General features: G+C 40.0%; 1 protein-coding gene across 1 annotated transcript; it reads left to right on the top strand.

The window, feature by feature from the left end:
- The first annotated feature begins 12,606 nt into the window (after positions 1–12,606).
- si:ch211-212d10.2 (uncharacterized protein LOC557710 homolog) lies at positions 12,607–17,801 on the top strand. The gene is made up of 3 exons (XM_018670330.2): positions 12,607–13,086; positions 13,441–13,556; positions 14,621–17,801. The coding sequence occupies exons 1-3, from the start codon at positions 12,897–12,899 to the stop codon at positions 14,717–14,719; spliced, it is 405 nt and encodes a 134-aa protein (XP_018525846.1). The 5' UTR covers positions 12,607–12,896; the 3' UTR covers positions 14,720–17,801.
- Positions 17,802–18,141: the final 340 nt, after the last annotated feature.

The raw sequence follows: 18,141 nt of genomic DNA, 5'->3' as shown, positions 1-18,141 counted from the left end.
ATGATTCCTGACAGCTGTGATCAGACAGGAGGGGGATCAGTGTGTGTGTGTGTTTGTGTGTGCCTCTGCTGTATGAGTCTGTGTGAGGACATGCTCTGCATGTGCTTTTATGTATTGTTTTCATAATGAAAATGCAACACGGCTCATTTTCTCCCAAAGACCACCCTTGCTCCCACAAACGTGCTCTAAGGTTTCTGCTACATTTGAGTGAAGGTCAGAGTTACAACAATAACACTATAATGAGCCTCTCTGTACATAGCCAGACCCTCACCAACATAATCTAACTTATGACAGTCTGAGCAACTTAATTGGTGAACTGTGAATAATTTTTATGGCTTCATGCCAGAATAACTTTTATTTTCTAATTTGCTTTGTTGTACCAAAGCCAGCATGTTCCTTTTCTTTATGATGTAGTGGTTGATTAGCATGACATCAACATTTCAGTCACTCACTAATGGCTGCCATATATCATTGTTACACCTGCTGTTTACTGACCTAGCTCTGACTCCATTTGGCTTGGTAAGTCAAAGCCATTTAGAATGAATGTTCAAAAAGTAATGAGGAAAGACACAGAGGAATGAACAGGAGGGAGCATGAGACGGAGAGGAGGAAGAACCCTCAGCTGATGGAGGGACACCTGAGGTGACGGGGATGACTGTTCCAGCTGGTATCTCATTCCCATTATTCCCAAGATAAGAAAGCTATTTGTGTTTCCTCTCAGTACACCATATAAACATGATGATTGCATGACTGTAGCTCCCTTCTGTCAGTCTTGTATGTCATTTGGAGTGAAATCTAGGCCTCCGCACTTTCAATTTTATTGTACTCTGCAATATAAAGATCAATTCTAGATTATACTTTGCTGCAACAACTGATTGTTGAGATAACTGATATAGTCTGAGGATAAGAACAATCACCAGCAACTGTCTGCACGTTATTTTGTCACAGTTTGTCACAACTAATATTTTGCTTAAACGTGATGATAAAGTTCCCTTTGCGTGAATTTTGGTGTTTGTGGTGTTGCATGTGTTCATTGGATAGGTGACAATGTAGTGGTAAACAGGAAAGAAGCAGCGAGACAATGGGTATGACGTGCAACAAAAATCCCCAGCATACATGGCACACAACATGGTACAAGTTTAGCTACCATGGCACATAGTCATGACCTCTATTGAATGAACTAGCACAAGCATAAAAAAACTGTACATATAATGACATGTTGTTTTTGTGGTGAGATACTACAAGTGGTGTGGTGAGATACAATCATAACTAATACAGCACACATTCATACAAATGAGTGTGTTTGATTGCACATTCTTTGCCCTTTATTTGGAAGAAAAGTCTGATCCACAGGATACAACAGCTATAACCTCTGGAGAGAAATGTTGTTTTGCCTTGTACTCCTTTAGTTTCACATGCTTAAGGGATGAACAACAACTTGTTTTGCCACAGTGATTCGTGTCTCAAACGTCTGGCCTTCAGCAGCAGTCCCAGTGTGATATTCCTTTCAAGGTCTCAGAGTTTTCATATTACAGGCCACTCATGGTCTGGCAAATAAAGCTAACATGGCTGAGTGATGTAACAGTCATGAACAATCATGGATTTATCATTCTGAACTCCTGAGAATTTGAAGCAGTGATCTGTCATTATTAGAGAGTATTATACATGCATATTCTGGAAAGATATTGATTGAATATTGACAAAAAAAATGAACTTCTAACAATTTAGTTAGGAATGTTGTAGCCACAGAAGCAGCATAATCTGTGGAAAAGACGAGTAAGCAGTTAGGATTGAGGGATGGTATTTGGAGCAAAAGAGGCAGCTTGAATTCACCTCTTTAAAATTATGCATAACTGCAACTTCTAACAATAAGTACAGATTCAGCAAAACCATTCAGGAATTCATTTTGGAGGAAATGGAAATTTCATATATTCCACATTTGTTGAAGCCATTTCAGTGTTTTGCTCATTTGTTTTTCATTCTTCCATGTCATCCTTCCAAACGCTTCAGACAAGTGAAACAAAAAAACTTGTTTTCACGTATCGAGGTCATGCCTAACAAGCGTCAAAGCAACTGGTGCTGTTATCTACGATTTAATCATAGACCAAAACGACATAAAAACCTGAGGTGGTAACCTCAGTTTCACATGCTTTTCCCGCTACTAGTTTACAAGAAGAGTAGATTAATATCAAAAACCACTTCCATTGCCGAGTTTTGAGAAGCAAAGCAACACTCCTTTTTATCTCTCTCTGTCTCTGAGGGCTTGCTTTCAATTATGTATGTTCAGAGGCCAAAATGACTGGATGTCACTCCCTTCAATTACTTATAGGGGTATTGAACTGGACAATCACTGGACCTTTCACCCTCCAGATATGAGACTGGAAAGACACTCAGCACCTCATTAAGTGTTCCACTGTGACTCTAATGCTCCTAGCTCACACTCAAAGGAAAGTCAGGAAGACATGGACGATTCCCTGGGCAATACGTAGGTTATTCCAACCAGGTAGCTCCTGCCCTGACCTAGTTTCTAGCAAGCGTAATTTATTACAGTTGCCAGATCTGAAGTGAAATGTAGGAACATGTGGAAGACAAGACGTGTCTGAGGTCTGGGCAGCAAAATGCAGCAGATGTTGGGTGAACTGTGAAAACAAAACTTCAAACTCCTCAGCTGTTTTATGCTGTGAATGGGGCTAATTAAACGAGCCATTCAGCCATCCTGAAAAATCTTTTTGCATTCTTGGTGTATTTACACCATTAGGCATCTGAATCAGGTTTGTTTGCTGTGAAATTTGATTTGGCTGGTGCAAAGTGGGTTTGGTGAGTGAAAAGAGTAGGGAATCATGGTGGCCCACAGGTCATTTTTGCACAAGGGCCCTATCTTGTATGTTAATCCAGCCATGTTATCTAGTGCAACCCTCTTTCTCAATGAGACCCCAGAGTCTCTTGAGATGCATGTCTATTATCTTTGCAGTTACACACAACTGCGTATTTCAACACCACCACACCAAGATGTGAGTGATACACACTCAAGGAAGTGGATTAGTGACTCGTGTAGTTTGCAGAAAGAACATGCCTTGCAGAGAGGCTTGAGGTTGCAGAGTTGCAAAGTCATTTTGTGATGGACAATAATATGGGAAACCACGCAAGGTCAAAAAAACAGTCAAATACAGAGCTGCTGATGTTTTACAGAGCTATAACAGTACTATAACAATACTAAAAGATAATATCACTATTTTCTACTGCATATTAATACAGAAACTGGTGTTAACCCTCTAAAACAGTTCACTGTCTTTGTTGATATACATTTCCTGGTATTTACATTGTTTATTTAGATAAATATGCAAGCGTTAATTAATAATTTAAGTAAAGGTTGCAAAACTGCCAATTAAAAATACAGTTAGCCTTGACTAGAGGGTGGTAGTTGATCCTTGATAAATCCTTGTTTAATGCCAGTGCCAATCACTTGACAACAAAGCAGAATGATATGTCACTAACACCTGAACTGCTTTGGCTATCTATTGCTGAAACACAAATATAATTTTATGAGACTGGCTATTCATTGTATTGTTTTTAGAGAATAAACCCTGATGTGGATATATTCAAATTTGGCACAAAAAAACAGAATTCTCGAACTTCATCCCCATTCGTGTGAACATTACTCCCTGAAGATGCAACAAAAGCAGCTAACATGTTGAGTTTCATTCCATGAAGCCTTTGTTTCTGAATGTTCACTTTCCCAGATGGATGGATTCCCCTTTACAAATCAGTCCCTCCCCTCCTCTTACTGTAAGTCCTGTGTACTCTCATACCCACTGACGCGGCCTGGCTGGAGAGGCTGTGAGCCTGAGCGCTGTGATGTGGTTAGAAGCTGTAGGCCAATGCAGATTTCATCTTCCCTTTCATGGTCTATCAAATGGCCTTTTATAGAGCTGCAACTTTCTTTTCTTAAATCCTTACATTCAGTGTTACCAACTTAAACATAAGATTGATAGACATGTCCAGTTTTGTGGTGTTATTGTGACCTTTTTACATCTCCTCTGGCCATTACACCATCCTCTCTGATGGAAACTGGGGAACATGTTAAATCTATCGATGCTGGAATATAATTAAGGCAGAACTTCTTTGCTTCTTCTCTTGAGCAAACTAACTACGGAGAGGTATATGCGTATGTCTTGCAAGCTCACAACCTGAGAGATATCGCTTACCAAATGCACTGTTTTATAATCTGACTCTAATATAACACAGGACACACACACACACACACACACACACACACACAAATTAAATTTTTGTTTACTTTGTGAAAAAGCCATTGGCCTCTATTATCCAGTCTGTGATCTATCTTGTTCCAGACTGTAATATTCTTTCATAAAATGTTCTAGGTCTGTTTTTGAGAGCCAGGGAGTACAGTATGTCCCTTTAAGAGAGCTGTTATGGGACACATGCAGATCAGTGAGACTTGAAGTATCCATGAGAGGAAAACTAAGGACTTAGTTTGAGTCGGGGATTGAATCTCCAGCAGAAGCAGTCAGGCCTGTTGATGGCAACAGATGGGAACAGGCTTACTGTCTCTGAGGGCCACTTTCAAATGCAATGTTCCAACAACTGTTTCTCTCTCTCTCTTTTACTTTTCCTCATATGGGCCTTATTTACCAATATTTACTATATTAACACACCTGAATCAATGCATCATATATTTGATGACTGTGTCAACTCTGCTTCTTTTTTGGTTTGAATATAAAATGTCTTATGTGTTCTTTTCCCACAAAAGCACAAAATGTTGTGCTCAATTTTCTTCATCTGGCTAAGTTGGCAGGTGGCCTCATGGCTTACAAGGTCTAATAAATAGCTGATCATTGGTCTGATGGATCCAAAGTTGTTGTTTGTTGCTGGTCTTTGTGTGCCACAGGTCTGAATATGAATAACAGGTTGATGTGAGGGAGCTTGGTGTTTTTCAGAGGATTCAATGTGTAGATGTCTGCAGACTGAGGGAGGGTCAAGGGATTATGGGTCTGTGAGTAGAACACTGTGTCCTGTGTAATGTTTTATAGGTGTGTGTGTGTGTGTGTGTGTGTGTGTGTACATTTTCTGTTATCAGTGTTGTATGCACTGTGAGTTTTGTGAGCTTCCTGTCCCTCTGCTTCTGTGTGTGAAGTTATTTATGAGACAATGTGAGCAGTTTTTTTCTTTTTGTTCACAGGTTTGTGAAAGTGCTTTTATTGCTTTTGTACATGTTGTAGTATAAACAACATGTACAGAATAAACAGTATAAACAAGTGATTTATTTTTAAATTCAAAATTCTCTCTCTTAGTTCAGTTTAATAAGCCTTTACTGGTATGGCATTTTGTTCAAAAAGCATGTACATAGGAATGAGATAAATAAAGTAAATACCCCTTTTATACAGCCTATTAAAGGTGAGAATGTTGCACCTTCTGCCTCACCATTCTGTATAAAAGGTACAAATGCAGAATCAGGAGGAGGGCATTGCTGTTCTGCCTTTAAGCCAGCAGCGGAGGTGATTCAAATCAAATCATGCTGTTGTGTCACGGGATGTCGATGTTAACAGCAATATAGCGAGATCTCAGTTTCTGGGCTTTCTGCAAAGAGGCCTCAGTCTGTCACTTTGGTCCAGACATCTATATCTCAATGAGAACTGGAAGGACAAAATTTGGTACAAATGTCTGTGACAGCCAGAGAATGAATGCTAAATACTTTGGTGATCACCTGAATTTTTAACTTGTATGACCAAGTTGTTTAAGTTTGATATCGTCCAATTCTTTTGTTTATGAGCAGATACACAATGACATTCCCATCAGCTTCTGCCACAGTACAGCTTCATAGAGCTGCTAGCATTGCTGTAGACTCTGTAGCCTTGTTAATTCATTTTTTCCACACAGTGACAAGTTTTATGCAGTAAGGAAAGCAGAGAGAAAAGTTTCATGCTCACCTGCCAGATGTTGCCTAGACTGTAATGTTTACGTTCTATAAACACTATTGTGGTCTGAAATTGCAACAGTGTAGAGGGTATATAACATCAACACAATTTGCAAGCTGTGATCAATACAGTTCTGTATTATGATTATTTAGCTACATCCCAGAAAACTATACAGTACTTAATAAGCAGCATATACTGTAATCCATTTCCTAAAACCAATACAATATATCAACACAATCCAACATAAACCATATGGCACACCATAAAACCATCATAGAGACGTCATGACAGCTACACGTCTGCATTTTCAGATGGTGAACCCATGCCTCTTCACTCTATCTGCCTTAACAGTCTGTCTGCTAAGCTGGGAACCTTGAAGAACAAGACATATTGTGTCTGGATACAATCAGGACTGAGGACATGAGGGAAGGAATGTAGCATAGTCTGATCTCTCCTGCAGACATGTATGCTGTGGAGGTGCAGTGGGGGGGTGGGGGGTAGACTTTACAGGGAGTGACTCAGCGGCTCAATGTCATGCCCTTGCTGTCTCACAGGTACAATTAAATGATGTCTTTCCCCTACAAACTGGTTCGAGAAAAACATTCTAAGATTTAAGATGCGTGCAGGTCAAATAAGGTGCACTTCACTGAGCGACACCATTTCGAAAATTGGTCTGAATCTTGCTCTCTCTCGTCAGACTGTCTCTTAGTACTACACCTATGGAAATTATGCTGCACACCATCGCTTCAGATCGTATTTATCCAGTCAGTTTACATCTCCTTGAGTACAGCTGCCTGTATCTAAATGTCAGCACTAACCTTTACACATGAGAAATGACATTGGTAAGTCACATTAAGAATGTCAAAGTGAGTTTGCAGAGAAATGTATGTTGACAAGTAGAGAAAGTAGACTGTGACAGAGAGAAAAGAAGGAAGTATCTGCGTTCACACATACTTCAACACCATCAATCACACTAATATGATTGAACTCACAAAGTCCAACCTCAAGAAAAGCAAATAAAGCCATTAATCAATTTTTTATTTTTATTTTTATTTTTCTTCTTCTCTGTTTGAATTCTGATCCATACAAGTAATCTGGAAAGACAGAGGTGGGGAAATAACCACAGCACCCTAGAAAAAATGGCTGACCTTGAAGGAGCTAAAATCACAATAATAAATCAGCTTTCACAGATGTCACGTTAAGTTGATTGCCAATTAGCAGCGAGAGGTCTGTTCATTGTCCTGTTTTCTGCATGTTTCCATAATTCCAATGTAAATTTGGTCCAATGAGTCATCTCGCCTTTCACCTTTTTTCCTTTACTCAGGCAGGCTTTATGTTTGGAAAAATCCAAAGGATGCCTTCAGCCTGCATTGATGTCTGCCAACCGTTTAATATTGCGGGTCTGTAAAGGTGTGAGCAGTCATCTCATGTCATTAGATCTGATTATTGCCCTGCATGGTCATATAACAGTCAACGAAGGAGATTATTTTACAGGTCCAGGTGGTGCGAACACTGTTTTCCGTAACCATGATCCTGTTTTTCAAGTTCCTGATGCACCCATAAACACTGCTAAACAAATCAAAAGAGTGGTCTCATGAACACTGTTAAGAGCAAGATCCTTCCGTGGCCTCACCAGTAACCATATTTAAACATCATCGAACCTTTACAAGATCCTGAGCAGAGTGTGCAGTCCATCTCATCCCTCACAGAAGTGGAGGATTTTCTTCTTGACAAATGTTCCAATATCCCACTGCACTTATTCTAGGGATTTGCATGGCTCCTTCCAAGGACAGTTAAAGCTATTTTCTCATTATTTGGTGTTCTTATTGTATTGTCCACCCCCTGGACGTATAAGACTTGATGTGGACTGCCGACTGTTTTGGGAGGGGGTCCTACTACAGCACAGGAGGCCCAGTGGTAATGTCAACCTCAGCCCAAAGCACTAAACCCTCTCAGACTTTGATTAACATCACCTGTGTGACCAGTATGTTGAGTTTTATTTCACTGCCAGTCTACTGCTCCACACTCCTCTCCAGCAGGTGATCAGTGTGGGAAGGTGCAAGGGCTCAAAATGTTTCAAGGAGAGCATTGTAAATCACATATTACGTGGGCCAGAGGCATTTCTGTGGCCATCAAAGTGTGAGATTCATGTAATTTAGACTTGTGTAGTTTCTTTAAACCAAGTGTTTGACTGAATCCAAATAACTCGCAGACTTGCTGACAAGCTTAGGGCTGTCCAAATCCACAATTCATCAAGTCTACAAAGGGCCTTGAGTGGGCTTTCTGTAAACTTCACCAGATTGTGCATAGTTCACAGACATATGGATTTGATTATACAAAAGAAAGCAATTATAACAATAACCATAGGTATATCTGAAGACTTTTTTTTCCACTTTTGCTGTACACATTTATTGATGTAGCAAGATTTAAAATTCTATCCGTCCATCTATTATCTATACTTCTTATCTGATGAGGATAAGCTGACACTGGGCGAGAGCCAGGCTACACCCTGGACAGGTCAGATTTAATACTGTAAACACAAATTATGGATTGGCTGAATAGCTTGAATTTCTGTTTTAAAGTGGTTATGAGAAACTCGTCACATCACGTGACAGTGGATTTAAGCCTCTCCCTGCTTCTCTTTGTGTACCTACAAAGAGAGGGGTGTTATGGGTAACGTATGCAGAGACTTGCAAGAGGAACTGATGTGCACACCAGAAGTATAATTCCAGCTTGAATATAATATGAGCAGTGTTAAGCAACCCATGTAAATGGAAACTTTCGATGCATACCAATCACCTCTATCTCATAAGTAAAGCAGCAGACCCTGTACATATGCTGCATGAATTGCCAATGTCAGTACCGTTAGGAACTGTTGAGATAAATACTATGAAATGGGTTACAGGATCGATTTTGATGCATGAGTGAGGTCGTCAAGTCCTGTCTCATACCATATTTTATCCATTTGAGGTTTGGTGCTCTCATAGACTTGACGTGATGATGGTGAACACATCACAGTGCATATGACTGAAGTCTGTGACGGCTGTGAGAGGATGGCCATTTGAATTCAGCCTCTGTTGCACACTTTCACAATTAAATAATAGCCTATATGTATTAGTAGTTGCTGCTATATTTAAACTTGCTCTTTATGATTTCAGACTACCTGTCATCTCCATTTTTAACATTAGAAGGCTATGAATTGCGGGTTATTCCCTAAAGCCAAGTCAGCAGCATTTCAGACTTACATAAAGTGTGCATAAAGAGCTCAAAAAGTTTATGAAAGGGCCCTCAACCACTTATCGTTTTCACAGTGGGACAGAGCTGAACCCTGGGGCTTATTGGGAATGCAGGTCTATGAGGGCAGACATTGGGACTGGGCCGAGGAGCCAGTTGCGGATTCAGTTTCCTGTCCACTAAACATCAAAGTTGAGTCTGGATATGCATTTGAAGTGACGTAACGACATTATGGCTCATTCATGTCCCACAGTTATAGAGGACATCAAGTACCAAGCAAACAATAGTGTTATCCTTATAATGTATGAGCTTGTGGGAGCTTTAAATCATGCCTCCTCATATCGGTACATGAAACAAGAAGCACTTGAATGAGGAGATCTCTCAGATCGAGGAGCAAAGCAAGCAGGTAGTGGTGCTTTGAGTTTGGCCAAAGCATTTGCTTGGCTAATGAAAACCACACTGGCTGGAGAGCTGGTCTTCCATCCATCCTTGGCCAATGAGTTAAGAGACTATTGAGGGTGGTTGCTGGGTTGTAGACAAGACGAGGCTAATGATGGATGAGTTTGGGCTCCACTCTCAGTCTAATATCTCATTTGAGCCAGACTCTCTGCACCAAATTTTGCCCCATAGAAATAGTTACACTGTCCAGTGGTCGGAGTACTGCAACGACAAGTCAAGGAAATTTATAGACAGTGTAATACTCCTGTGATCATTTTTGGCCTGTTTTCCCACTGTCTGCTGCTTTGTTTATTAATCCCATCCAGCCTGCTGATTCAAATTTTCCACAATACATCATTTTGCTTACAGCAATTTTTTTTCTTTAATAACTCAAATCATTTGGAGCTCATTTAATTAGATGCACAGTATGCACACAGCAAGTTTTCTCACCTTTCAGCATGCCAAAGCAGAGCTGTTGGTGATGACTGTCAGTTTGTCAGTGCCACCTCGGACTTGCAGACTGTCCCCTTCTCTGCACAGCTTTTTGGCTGAAATTCTCTATGAGCCATTTCATAACCTCAGGACTCAGCCCTGTAATAACTAAAACTTGGCAGCACTGCTGAAAGTAAACACCTTTGGTGATTTTCCAATCTAACCCTGCTGTATGAGTGGAGGCTGCATGATTCAAACCTACCTGTGATAATCAGCATGCTAAAAATATTCCCAGCTGTGTTTCACTGGGTTTTACTGAGGGTATTTCCACAGAAATGCTCCAACTACATACAAGTTATGAGTTACTTACATACAAAGTAAATGAAACAAATAAACCCAGTGACACTTAATCAAAATAACTAAACTGAAAATACTAATGGTTACAAGTCAGCTGTATAGGCAACTATGACCAAAATAACAGAATCCAAAAGAAGAAAATAAAAATAAGAATTAACCCCCACTCACTTATTCATGCATTATAAAATAACCTATGGCAAAAACAGGGTTGACCAGTCCAACTATGGTGCCGGCTATCGCATGTGCTCCAAAGTGATGAGCATCAAACCTAGGCCCACCTTAGTGGAGCAAGCAAAGCAGCTAGACAAAACAGCAGTTTTCTCCACTCTAAACAGCAACCAGTTCAGAATTTGTCAAAAAAAAAAAAAAATGTAAAAAAAAAAACAATAAACTAAATTGATACAAAAAAGGCATGGATAAGAGCAGAAATAATTAATAGCCGCAGGGTATACATACCGATCGGCAGCGTCTATCACCTGAAGCGGAGGAGGTGTGCTCTGCACCCGAGCGGCAGCAATGGGAAAACCCAAACAAGACGGCCAAGAGAACAGCTCGTGAGCCTACCGCACCGGCCCGCAACACAAATAGCTATAATCAGGTGAAATAGTGTGTAGACAATAGCTGAGTAAAAGCAATAATTTGACACGTAACCAAGGCGAGACGACCAGGAGGTTGGTGGTCTCGTGACCAAGGAGCAAGGGTGATCAAGATGCACGCCGCACCTCTTTATCATGTGCCCCCAGCTGCTGATTGGCTGATAGGATGAAGTGAATGGAAAGGCAGTGAATTCACCTACATTAAGAGCAGGGATGAAACTCATCCTGCTACATGTGGACAGGCCTCTTCAGGCTTCACACTGAATACATCGACATAGGTTTTAAAGGTGTAGAATGAGTTACAATCATGACAACCTTTCTGTTTAAGCTGTTAGTTTAGCAGACAACATATTTGAGAATTCGGTCACTTAGCTCAGATTTCTTTACACTGGCTTTCCCTATTCTGCAGTGATTTGACTTCACATTTGCTTTTGCTGGGATCCAACTTCTGACAAGACGCAGTAGTATGCTTTTGCTGCCCATGACACGTTTTCAGAGCATTACTGCTCTCATCTGCATTCACGCTGCAGCCTTACATGAGTCAGTTTCTCAAAGTCAGGAATCAGAACAAGTGGCCTCTGTTATGCATCACTCCAGTCTAGACAGTAACTCACATTACTTACAGGCTAAACTGCCAGCACCATTATTACTGGCACAATAAAGCGATGGAGACAAAGTGAGTAAAAGTTGAAGAAATACAGATCATCACTGATGTATTTTTGTTTTTTGCAATTTGCCAATTGGCCAAATTTGTAGGTGGCACACAGCTACTGAGAAGGTCACTTTTTATATATTAGTGATAATTAAAAGTCATTATTCTTCTTTGATCATAGACAGATGGATGACTTGTATGCAAATATAAAAGGTCTCATTGAGGTTAAACTGAGTTGAGATCATGTTTTACGATGTATCTTTCTGAGGTTATGTTTTATCTCTCCTATCAAGTTTTATATGATAAAGGACTGCTGACTAAAAGGGACTTTTGTTTGTGGCGAGAGACAACATCACACATTTGACTTGCAGGGACAACATCTACAACATTGCCGAGGGAGCTGACAAACAATTTGTAATGATGCAGAAAAAAAACTGCACTGTGGAAAAAAAAACTCAGCCTGACGAAATCAGCCAAATACCTGTCTGGTCTGGAGGCACAGAACAGTATGGAGCCTGCCATGAAAGAACAATAACAGGCTTTATTACTGATAATTGAGAAATGGTTCTGAACTATTTGCACAGTACATAAAAAGTACTGTTCCACATTTACCACACACTTTGGGAACAAGTCCAACACCCAGTGTATTTAAGTGTTCTCAATAAACTCAGCTGGCCACCAAGATAGCCTAGAGAATGGGAATATTTGCAGAGTTGCATTGTTTGCACATGAAACAGTGAGTCAAAGATTGACCCTGATCAAAGAACCGGAAAGGTCTGTCTGGGTCCATACATGATGAAAAATGAATTTATGATGGGCAGCAGTCCCCGTACTAAGCTCTTAACGTGTTTCTCACTATGCACAAACTACAGCCTGCTGAGCTTTTTTTTTTTGAGCGGCTGCATATTTGCGTGTGCAATTGATAAACCTTTATTATCACTTTTTCTGTCGGTGTGAGAGTAATATCTGTGCTGCTTGTTTATTATCTGTAACAAAACATTCATTCACATCTACAGTGGCTCAAGAGCAGCAGCGTTATTTGTGCACCGCGTTGACTCGGTGTGGGTCGACTGGCTGGCTGCAGCTCGGATGGAGGCAACTCTGTCCGCACGGCTGACTGTGGTACCCGTCGGCCTGGCGGTTAATATGGAATATTTGCACAGAGCGAACTGCCAAATGCATTTGCACGGGCGGAAAAAAAGATCCCCGTAGTAGCGCAAATTAGAAAACCAGTTCCTTTCGCCGTTCTTTATGGCTTCTGGCTCCGGAGATGAAGAGGGAAACACGGAAGGCGTTTCATGGAGACTCATAGGCCCGGCCTCCGAGCTTTCCAAGAAGCGCTGCCGTCTAATGTACTCCTCCCTCGGCTACGACTCTGATGTCTGCCTATTCTATGTGAAGGGGGAGTTTTTTGCAATGGATGCCCGCTGCTCACACTCCGGTAAAGCCGCAACCTGTAATCACCAAAATTCATATTCGCCGATTTTAACCCTTTAGGTGAATTACGCTAGATGTTAAAGGTAAAATCGTGCATGCAGCAGCGTATTGAGCGTGGTCGGAAATCGAACCTGTGTAAAGATGTAAATGCATCTGTTGACCACTGTAATTGTACCGACATCAAAATGAAACGGTCTGAGTGACGATCTTGACAAAAAATAATAATTAAGAAAAATCGAATGTAAGCTCATCCGTTATACAGCATGTTATGCAAACCTCACAATCACATTTTTCCCAAGGGGGAAACAACAGAAGTCATTTGTTTTGAGAAGGAACTGTTATTTCCTGTATCCCTCAGGCGGTCCTCTGTGCGAAGGGGACATTGAGGAGGCAGATGGAGTCCTGCAGGTTTTCTGTCCCTGGCATGACTATGACTTTGACCTCAGGACTGGGAAGTCAGGGACCTCGTTACAGGTCAGTGATGAAATAAGTTTGTCTTGTTTCAAAATACTGAATGAATTATCCCACCAGAATATAAGTGTCTTCTTATGGTCTCTCTATATGCCATTCAGTCACATAGTAATGAAAAACATTAATAAGACCTGCATGTCTGCTTCATAGATGCCCTTATATGAATGTTTTTGAACCACCTGACATTATATGAACATATTAATTATTATAGAAGTAGTAGAATGCCCTTTATTGTCATTATACTAAAAGTACACCAAGATTGGAGAGCTTCTCCTTTCCAGTGCAAACATACAAAATATGCAGAAACAAATATATAAAGAAGACAAAAACAGCACAACTCTATATACAGTGAGGTATAAGTATGAATGTATGCACAGGTGTGTTGTATTGCACAGGATGGGTGTACAGTTAAATAGTTAAATACTAAAGGCAAAGAGTGAAGCATATTGCACAGTCTATGTTATGTTGATGGTGGGGGTCGTTGTGTGTGAGAGTTCAAGGTGGTGATGGCTCTTGTTATTAACCTAGTACTTAAATATGTATGAAACCTTCAAATACTCCACATGAAAACTTAATATGTCCAGGAGGCAGGAAGCTTCAGTTCCTGACTACAGCTGGGAGCTGATCTCAACAATCACATTGAAATGTAGTCAGATCTTTCATTTTTATTAGATGTAGGAAGTTCAACTGATTGAATAGTTCAGATAATGTTCCCCTTTTGTTCCGTCAAACATGTTTTCTTCCCCTCTTCTGCTGTTAGGATGAGTGAATCAATGAACAGTCCAAACAAGAGCTTCACTTTCTGTAAACATCTCATTTTCTTTTCCATTAATCATTTTTACCAACTGTTGTCTCTTTTGAGATATGAAAACAAATGCTCTGCTGCCACTGAAGTCAGAGCTTCACAGGAGGATTTACTACCTCCTTAACTTTAATACACCATAAGCTTGTTTGTAGTTTGACACATTGAGGTGCCGTCAGAGTTCTTACTGCTTTCCCAGCAGCTCCAGGTGGTGTGTTTCTTTTCCATCTTGCAACTCTTATTTCTTTGTTTTTGATTGTTTCAGCAACAAGTGTATGAAGTCAAACTGGAGGATGGCAATGTGTATGTGAAACACTCCAGTCATCTCTCCTTACTGCCTTTTCCTGCAAACCAGAAAAGCTGAACCACCTCAGTCCAGCTGCTTCATCCTCCAGCTCTTGGTTAAGACCTCAGATTGCCTGATTATGGAGCCTCCTGCCTGTAGCAAGCTCATTCGGGCTATTTTTAAGATTTGTTCCACAAACCTAAGCCATCCGAAACATTCCAAAGCCTTATCTGTCATTTTCTCAGAACTGTTTCTACTTTGGTTTGCCTGAACTCAGGATGATATCAAGAGGACTGTCTGAAGAGGACATGACTTCATTAAATTGTTTCAGAGTTTTTCTTGCTGGCATTCCAGGTAGAGACTCATCACGGACACTGAACACACAGAGCTGTGAGCTCAGCACTGACCTTGGTAACACATCAAACAGCAGCAAATATGCAAAATAAAAACACGTTTTTTTAAGTTATAGAGCTAACCGGCATTGATAATTTTCTAGATTTTAAGTATTCCTGAAAAAGATAATATTATTTTGTCTTATGGAAACATTACAGTGTGAATACGTTTTGAAGTGAATGCTTTTGTCTTCACATTTGAGCTGTCAGATTTGCACCAGCCATTACATCTTTTGTTGAAACCCACTGAGATTCTCTACTTGTCCATCTACTGCTAGTCTTATTGGAAAAATCATAACTGCTGTGATGGGATGAATTCAAATGCAGCCAGACGTGAAGCCATTGTGTTCTGCTGTCTTATTAGAGATAATGTGAGTCATTACAATACATGCAAAATGTAATGTTAATCTAGTGCTTTGTAAATGCAAATGAAATAGACAATATGGATAAAATGAATAGGAGAGAGTGCCATCTTGATGCCTTGACCAGACCTGCAGCTGCTAATTACCAATTTGGTATGTGGTGTAATGGTGAGGTCTAAACTGAGAACCACTGTATTGGAATAAGCAACACAAGTCTCCTTTTAAAAACATAAAGCTCCCACTTATTTTCAGTGGAATACTTTGTATGTGACCATGAAATAATGAAATACAATGACAGTTTCTTTCAACCACTACCAAACTAAACTGTCTCATGTTCATTAATCCCCATGATGGTTTTCCTTGTCTTCAACAAGCATTACCTGTAGTCTCAAAATTTTTAACTCAGACAAGTCACACTTGCTGAGTTGTGGCCTTTGGATAAATTTAGACATTTATTCCAGTGATGTCACGCAACAGAAACTCTCTTTCAGAATTTGGAGTTTCTGGATCGTTTTCTAACCCAAATAGAGTTCCAGCAAGCAGAACACACATGAAGGGCACTGCAGTAACGACCGGTGGCAGTCCTGGTGTTAAGATGCCTCCATCAGCATTTCTGTCACTTCCTGGCCTATGTACAGACAGGTTTGTCTGTTACTGACGCAATGGGATTTAAAAGAAGCAGTTAGAAAGGCGCCGGAGGAAGGTTCACGACCTGAAATGCACCATTGACTCAAGAAAAATGTGTTTTCCTAGCTTTATGTGTGTGTGTGTGCACTGATGCGAGGCTGTTTTCTTTATTCCTTAGTGGTGAGAGCAGTCACTCACTATATTTTCTGTCAGCTCCATTTTCTGGCAGACGCACAGAGGCCAGTCAAGAAGGTGTCAGTGACAGTGTGGCCCAATACTCCTGTTTCCCTCCCCGCTGTGCTCCCTGTTGTGCAACTTTATTACAATAATAATTCCACTGCCTAAAAATGTCTGTTATGTGCTGCAGAGGTCTCACTGCGTGCATTATAAGTCATCACCTGGAGGGTAACGGGCATTCACAGTGACAATGCAGCTATTTTGTGTTGGTGGAAAAGTCAAAGTAAACATTGTTAAGGATTCTGCAAAAGCCGGGAGCAGTCTTTACATTTTTACATCTTGACATAACATCCCATGAGTGCCCTAAGACACTGAGGAAACCACCATTCATGTGAGACTTTTGCCATATGTTTCCTAAATTATTTTTTTGTTTTGTTTGTTCCTTTGTTGTGTCTTGTATTAACTGTGTATCTTGCCTATATTATTTAAAAAAATAAATAGTTTTTCAGTGTGTTGTGGATACATAAAACACATCTCAGAAAAGAATATGAATCAAAAGTTTACACAAAATTGTTTATTTACAGTTCCTTGTTCATACAGTTATAGTGGATTTCATACACAATACAATACACAATTTACACATTAAAACTTAAGAGAGAAAGAGATTGGCATCACCATGCAATAGTTAAGCGTTTAAAGAGGATTATCAAGAGTTTGTTTATGTAATTCATTTACTGGAGCACAGTGGCAAATATACAACTCTCTTCTTATACTCCAGAAAGTGGTGGAAAAGTTCAAGGATGACCTCCTGAATAAATTACGATCTCCCTGAGACCAGCTGGACTGTGCAGAGGAGAAAATGGATGAATCTGTTGATGCTTGAGTTACTGTCAAATTGTTGGTGGTTTCTGGTGGATTGAGAGTTTTGTGCTTTTCTGCCCTGAAGTTAAATAGTGCCAGTTAACATTACATGCACCCACTGAAATGCTGTTAGAGCGAGTCAAAACCAAGTCAAGTGTTTTGGATTCTTTTTTCCAATTGTCAGTCATTACAAAAACATTTTCCCTTGAAAATGCCAATTGTTGAGCAAAATCTCAGTACAGCTGCTATTGTGACTGTGTGTATTGTATTCATTAAAAGAAAAACACATATTCACTTTTTTTTTCCAAGAATGAAATGAGAGGATCAAGTGCACTCTCACGTCGGCACAATAATTATGAAAATGTCAGCCAGCAGCTTGTTAGCTTACCTTAGCATAAAGACTAGAAGTTAACATAATCTTGATAGTTTGATTCATACAAGAACTGAACCATGAGTTTGCCAGACAACCAGCAGAGACTCTCAGTCATGCTAGCTAAGCTAATTGACTGTTGACTGTAGTTTCATAGTTACTATACTAATATGAGAGTGGTATCACTGACCCGTCTAACTGTGTTGAACTATTCCTTTAAAGGTATAAAACAAAAATACATGAATCTCCTTTAATCTGTATTTGTGATATTAACATTGAATGACTCCCTGTAATATGAAACGGTTGTTGCAATTACTGCTACTCCTACAGGAGTCCAATGAGATAAACATTTTCTTTCCATTAAAACTGAATCTTCGCAATGTGTTTTATTTGTTAGCTTAAACTCCCTTTATTTGATTCTAAAGACTTTGGAAACTTTTTTCTTAAGTCATTAAACCAAACATTGCAGAGGTTCTTTAATCTCCTTTGAAGTTCCCCAGAAGTCAAAGTAACCGTTTGGCGAGCCCAGCTTACTTTCCCATGCAAAGCCTTATATAATGGTTTACTCAGCCTATTATTGTTACCTTGTCCTTCAAACTCCCCTGATAACTTCTCCTCATGAATAAGCCAATTCTCCTGTCAAAGCATTCTCCACCGAAAACCTGCATTCTTCCATGTGCAACCACTTTTGAAGCCTGAGATTCTTTAAGT

Source organism: Lates calcarifer, linkage group LG17, assembly GCF_001640805.2.
Source record: "Lates calcarifer isolate ASB-BC8 linkage group LG17, TLL_Latcal_v3, whole genome shotgun sequence".
NCBI lineage: Eukaryota > Metazoa > Chordata > Actinopteri > Centropomidae > Lates > Lates calcarifer.
This window is presented reverse-complemented; position numbering and strand designations above follow the sequence as displayed.

Coding starts and splice junctions, on each gene's coding strand:
- si:ch211-212d10.2 (XM_018670330.2), top strand. CDS start 12,897: ATGGCTTCTGGCTCCGGAGATGAAGAGGGAAACACGGAAGGCGTTTCA. Junction 13,087..13,440: donor TGCCCGCTGCTCACACTCCG/GTAAAGCCGCAA, acceptor TGTATCCCTCAG/GCGGTCCTCTGTGCGAAGGG. Junction 13,557..14,620: donor AGTCAGGGACCTCGTTACAG/GTCAGTGATGAA, acceptor TGATTGTTTCAG/CAACAAGTGTATGAAGTCAA.